We start from the raw sequence: 5010 nt of genomic DNA on the forward strand, positions 1-5010 counted from the left end.
GAGGAAGACCCACCATGACTTAATCAAGGCAGCCATGGCCCTCCGTCCGCAAGACCCTGAGCAAGGCTATTAATGATAGATGTTTTGAAGGTCATTAATTTATAGGGTCTCCATAAGTCGGAACCAATTAGATGGAACATGTCACAGACACCGATAAAAAAACCCAGTAATTCCTTCACCAAAGTGAGTGTATTTTATAAACATCTGCTTTCAATTTTGGTTTTTCCTCAGGAAGCAACGACAGCAGAGTGTGGAAAAGAAGGTTCTAACATTCAAGTCGCCTCAGGACAGAACCACTGCGACCAGAATGGGACTGGCAGTTCTTTGGCCTCTCAGAGCTTGATGACCCCTGCTGGCGTCTCTGCAGGTACTTCAGCTGCGGCGTCGTTCTTCATAAGGTAGTTTTCATCTTTTATGATTTACGCAATTGTTAATGGATGCTAAGCAGCCAAAAAAAACCCCCTCAGTCTTAATGAGAGTCGGTGTGGTGTAGTGGTAAGAGTGCCTGACTAGGCGTGAGGAGACCAGAGGTCAGGACCCACCCACCCCGCCATATTGGCTGGTTGACATTGGCTCAAGTCACTCTTTGTGAGTGTGGCTGTGTTGGAGGACCAGAGTTAGAACTGCAGATGTTTTCATTGAGAAGGTGCTGTTTTTGTGGCTTTAAAGCCCTAGTCAACTTGGGACTAGAAATGTTTGATGCATGCCATGTGCTCTGTGAATTTACTTGAACACAGAGATCTGTACAAGAGGACTTCGGTAGAGTTCCTGTGGCTTCAGAGATTAAGTAGGTGGGTGCTAGGTTTGCCAACTCCGGGTTTGGAAATACCTGAAGATTTGAGCGTGAAGCCTGGGAGGGTGGGGTTTATGGAGGAGAGGAACCTTGGTAGGGTATAATGCTGTAGAGTCCACCTTCCAAAGCAGCCATTTTCTCAGGGAGAAGTAAAATAAATGTTTTAAATTAAAAATAATAAGTAGATAGGTGTTCTCTGTAGTCCAGAGATCGGTTGTAATCCCGCGAGATCTCCAGACCTCACCTGGAGGATGGTAACCAGGGGGGAGGCTTTTCACTGGCCTATTTTCAGAGTCAAGTTTTTGTTCTCCAATGCTTTGAAACCTCTGGGGTTGTTGTTTTTCCCCCATTTCAAAAAAAATGTGTATTGCGGCCTCTTATTTTTGTAACTGTAATTCGTTTCAGTTGATTCTGGAAGTTTTTGTTTCTTTGCTTGCTGCTCTGGGAACTTTCCGGAGACTAGCAAAGCGCCCCATAAATTCTCTTAAGTAAAAACAGTTTCCTTAAGTGCTTATCATGCAGTCAAGATGGTTGTGGAAGTTGAGCCAGGCCTCTTTGTTTACATTGTGATGGATGAGGTATCTGGTAATATGCTGTAAAACGCTTGGTTCCAAAAGATCTTTTGAGTAATATTCTCTCTCTTAATGGATTCCTGGGCGCATTTACAACTCTGCGTTTTGCGTAATGAAGCCCTAGGTGACGTGCATACAAATTATTTTTAATTGTGGACAGCACTGCTCTAGGTGCCATTGTCTGGCTTGAGGGAAAAAAAAGTTGCCGCGCAAGGGTATTCAGTGTATCTCTTTATGCTTTGTGTACAAAACCTTCCCAGCCCCCAGAGCCCTGCCAGTGAGCTCTGAGTGTTTGCCCTTATTGCAACAGAATCCCACCGAGTAGAGCACTTCCCATGTCTTTATAAAAGCAGATGGCAATCGTTAACTTAGATTAAGAAGACCAGGTCTCCTGTCCTTGCCTGCTGGCCTGCTGAGAACAGGGAGGAGGAATTTTGTTTAAAAAATGGTCCCGTGGCAGAGAGGGCTTTTCGGGGGGGGGGAACGCGGGGGGCGGGGCACATGATGAAGCCCCGCCCCCTGCTTCCAGCCGCCCCGCTTCCGGCCCTCATTCAGCCAGGAGGAGGCAGGAGAAGAGGGAGGGTAAGTTGCTTCCTCCCCGCCTCTCCCCACCCCTGCCTGCCTGGAGCCAGGGAGGGCCTTGGCGGGGCTTCCTTGCACTCCTGCCGGCCTTGCAGGTCCACCGCCGGGCCCCTGATGTCAGGGGGTGTGACATATGCTAATGAGTTATGCTAATGAGTTCCCCTAGCTCTTTTTCTACGAAACGACCCCTGCCGTGATATCACTTTTTGCAAATACCCGGAAGTAACATCATGTTGCCAGCATGAATCTGGTGCAATGCTCTAGGGTTTGGACAAAACTCTATGGTTTTACCAATGGTGCAGAACCATTTCCTTCTCTGCCCCTCTCCCCACCAGTGTTCCCTCTAAGCTGAGTTAGTGTGAGCTAGCTCACAGTTTTTTAGCCTCCGGCTCACACATTTTTGTCTCCGCTCAGGAAGGATGGCTCCAGAGCAAATGAATTTATGCAGTAGCCAAATCGCTCGCTCACATCTTTAATGCCAGTAGCTCACAAAGGAGAATTTTTGCTCACAAGACTCCACAGCTTAGAGGGAACATTGCTCCCCACAATAGCTGGCAACCCTAACTAAGATAGAAGATCTTGAGTTCCCAACACTGCCAGGAGATTTTGGGGGGTGGTGCCTGGGGAACGTGGACTTTGGAGAGGATGTGAGGTTATTTCCGGGTGATGGTCTAGAAATGTCCCCTCATCTCTTTGGTAAAGATCATAGAGGTTTGTGGGAAATTCCTAGATCGTCACCCTGGAAGTCATCCCCCCCCCACTCCCCAATATCTCAAGGGCAGGAGATGGGGTCTGGGGAATCCCCTGCTGGGCCTAGGCAGTTTGGGAAGCCTAACAAGACCCTAGTGGGATGGGGGTTAAGCCTATCCTTGGTGACATCAGTCTTTTACAGTTATTATAGTTATAGCTGTGTTGTAAGTATTGGTAACTTCACTGTGTGATGGAATATTGAGAGAGTGAGATAAAGTTTTTACATATAAGGAAGGGGGGGCAGTCAGGACTCGTAAACTGTATTTCCTTCTGTCATTTCCCACTTCTCTGCTCTGGCGCAATTTCCCTCCCTCACCACATTCTTCAGTACTCTAATGCAGTGCCGGATACTGTGTTGAGTTTCTATGGAAATCCAGTATGCCACCCGGTCTCTCTCTCTCCCCCCCCCCTTATGTTTATATATTTATTCTATTGTTTGGTGGATTTTAACCGCCAAATTAGTGGCCCTTTTTACAAGTCAGATTTTTTTGCACTCCCTGCCTCCCTTCCTTTGGAACCTTAATTTTTACCTGTAACCAGATTGGTTGTACATATTGTTTTGAACTGTGTAGGGGGACAGCCCTTGGCTCGTAGCTATGAGAGAGGCTTTTTCTTAAATAAACATGTCCATACCCCCATACATACAATGTGATATGGAATTAAAAGACAGGAACCTTCAAGCCTAGAAGATTTATTTTTATTTTTTAAATTTATTTTTGTTCTTTTATACGTTACAGTCCATACAATACGTAACACAACACAACATAACGTTCTTTCATGTGTTACAATCCATACATTACATAACACAACATACAAAAACCAGGGAGATTTATTGTGACATAAGCTTTCTAGACGGGAGTCTGTTTTATTAGATTCATGAAGTAAGTTCTCATTTGGCTGATATGCGTACATATGTGTGTCTGTGGTTAAAGAGACCTTTTTAAAGGGAATGTGTATGTCTCTGTGGTCATGTGTGTGTGTGTGTTGTTGTTCAGTCGCACAGTCGAGTCTGACTCTTTGCGACCCCATGGACCACATCATGCCAGGCCCTACTGTCTTCCGTCATGCTCTGGAAGTTGCTTAATTTTGTGTTCGTTGCATCGATAACACTGTCTAATCATCTCATCCTTTGCTGTCCCCTTCTTCTTTGACCACAGACACACACACACACACACACACACACACACACCCTATGTTAGCTTTGTGGGCTGTTGAAATAGTCCATGAAAAGTATGCCTGACTTGAATCAGTTTGTCATTGAAGTGCCTCAAGAGTCCTTTTTTTGTTTTCACTGCAACAGACTAACATGGCTCATACTCTGGAATATAATTTGGGAGCCTCGCTGCCATGCCCGTTCCTGTTCACTGGGCAGTGACAAAGCATCTGCTTGGCATGTAGAAGGCCCCAGGTTCAATCCCTGGCCGCTCCAGTTAAGCAGATCAGATGGTAGGTGATGTGCAAGACCTCAGCTTGAGGCCTTGGAAAGCCACTGCCATTAAGAGCAGACAATACTGACCTCATTGGACCACTGCCTCAATTCAGTATAATGCAGCTTCATGTGTGTTTAAAGAAAGAAACAACATTTCATCTTTAGTTACAGAAAGGCAAAACAATTGGCGTATTTTCTGTTTGAAAACTCTTTCACAGTTTCGGAGATTAAAAATCTTCCTAGGGATACCGCAAAAGCTCTGAGTCCATCATTCACTCAGCATGTGGTCTGCCCCACAGCATTCAAATGCCCAGAGCTGTGTTTGGATGTTTTATCTTCAAAGGAAGCTTTTAGTAGGCAATTTCTAAAGTCGGGGATGCTCACTCATATTTTTGCATGCCTACGAGTTGCGAATTAAAGAATCTAATTATTCACTAATGAACAGTAATGGTACACATAAACGGAGGGTCACTTTCCTATTACAGGCACCTGATGGTTTGCTGATACGCGTTTGGCCATTAGATTGACCATAAAATACAGTCAATAATTGAGGTGACTGGGAGAGCAGGCACCTTATCAGCTGTAGGCTTGATAGGACAGCTTGTCGGGACTCGGGATGCTGATTGAGCAGTGACTGAGCATATGATTAGGGTATCGGAGCGGCGTGCGCCTCTAATGAAATGGCAAGAAAGGCATTGCAATATTAGCACAAGCACTAAATGACTAATGTGTTTTCCCTTCCAAAGCTCCGAGGCTTCCATTTGTTCTGATAAACTGTTTCCCGGCTATTTATTGTGTGTCTCCGGGGTGGGTGGGTAGGGGGATTGGTTGTTTGCAAAGAACCTTGAATGCTTCTCATGTTGTGTAGGGATTGGGTGGGGGGG

At 45.6% G+C, this 5010-nt stretch overlaps 1 protein-coding gene across 1 annotated transcript in view; it reads left to right on the plus strand.

Annotated features, from left to right (window-relative positions):
• Positions 1 to 231: 231 nt before the first annotated feature.
• KIF26A (kinesin family member 26A) overlaps positions 232 to 5010 on the plus strand; it is a gene marked incomplete at its 5' end in the record, with an annotated part of 111863 nt that continues 107084 nt past the window's right edge. Inside the window, one exon of the mRNA XM_015406555.1 lies at positions 232 to 398. Coding sequence (XP_015262041.1) covers positions 232 to 398 — 167 coding nt within the window. The remainder of the gene's footprint in view (positions 399 to 5010) is intronic.

The sequence above is a fragment of the Gekko japonicus genome, unplaced genomic scaffold, assembly GCF_001447785.1.
Source record: "Gekko japonicus isolate JY-2015 unplaced genomic scaffold, Gekko_japonicus_V1.1 scaffold1862, whole genome shotgun sequence".
Lineage (NCBI taxonomy): Eukaryota > Metazoa > Chordata > Lepidosauria > Squamata > Gekkonidae > Gekko > Gekko japonicus.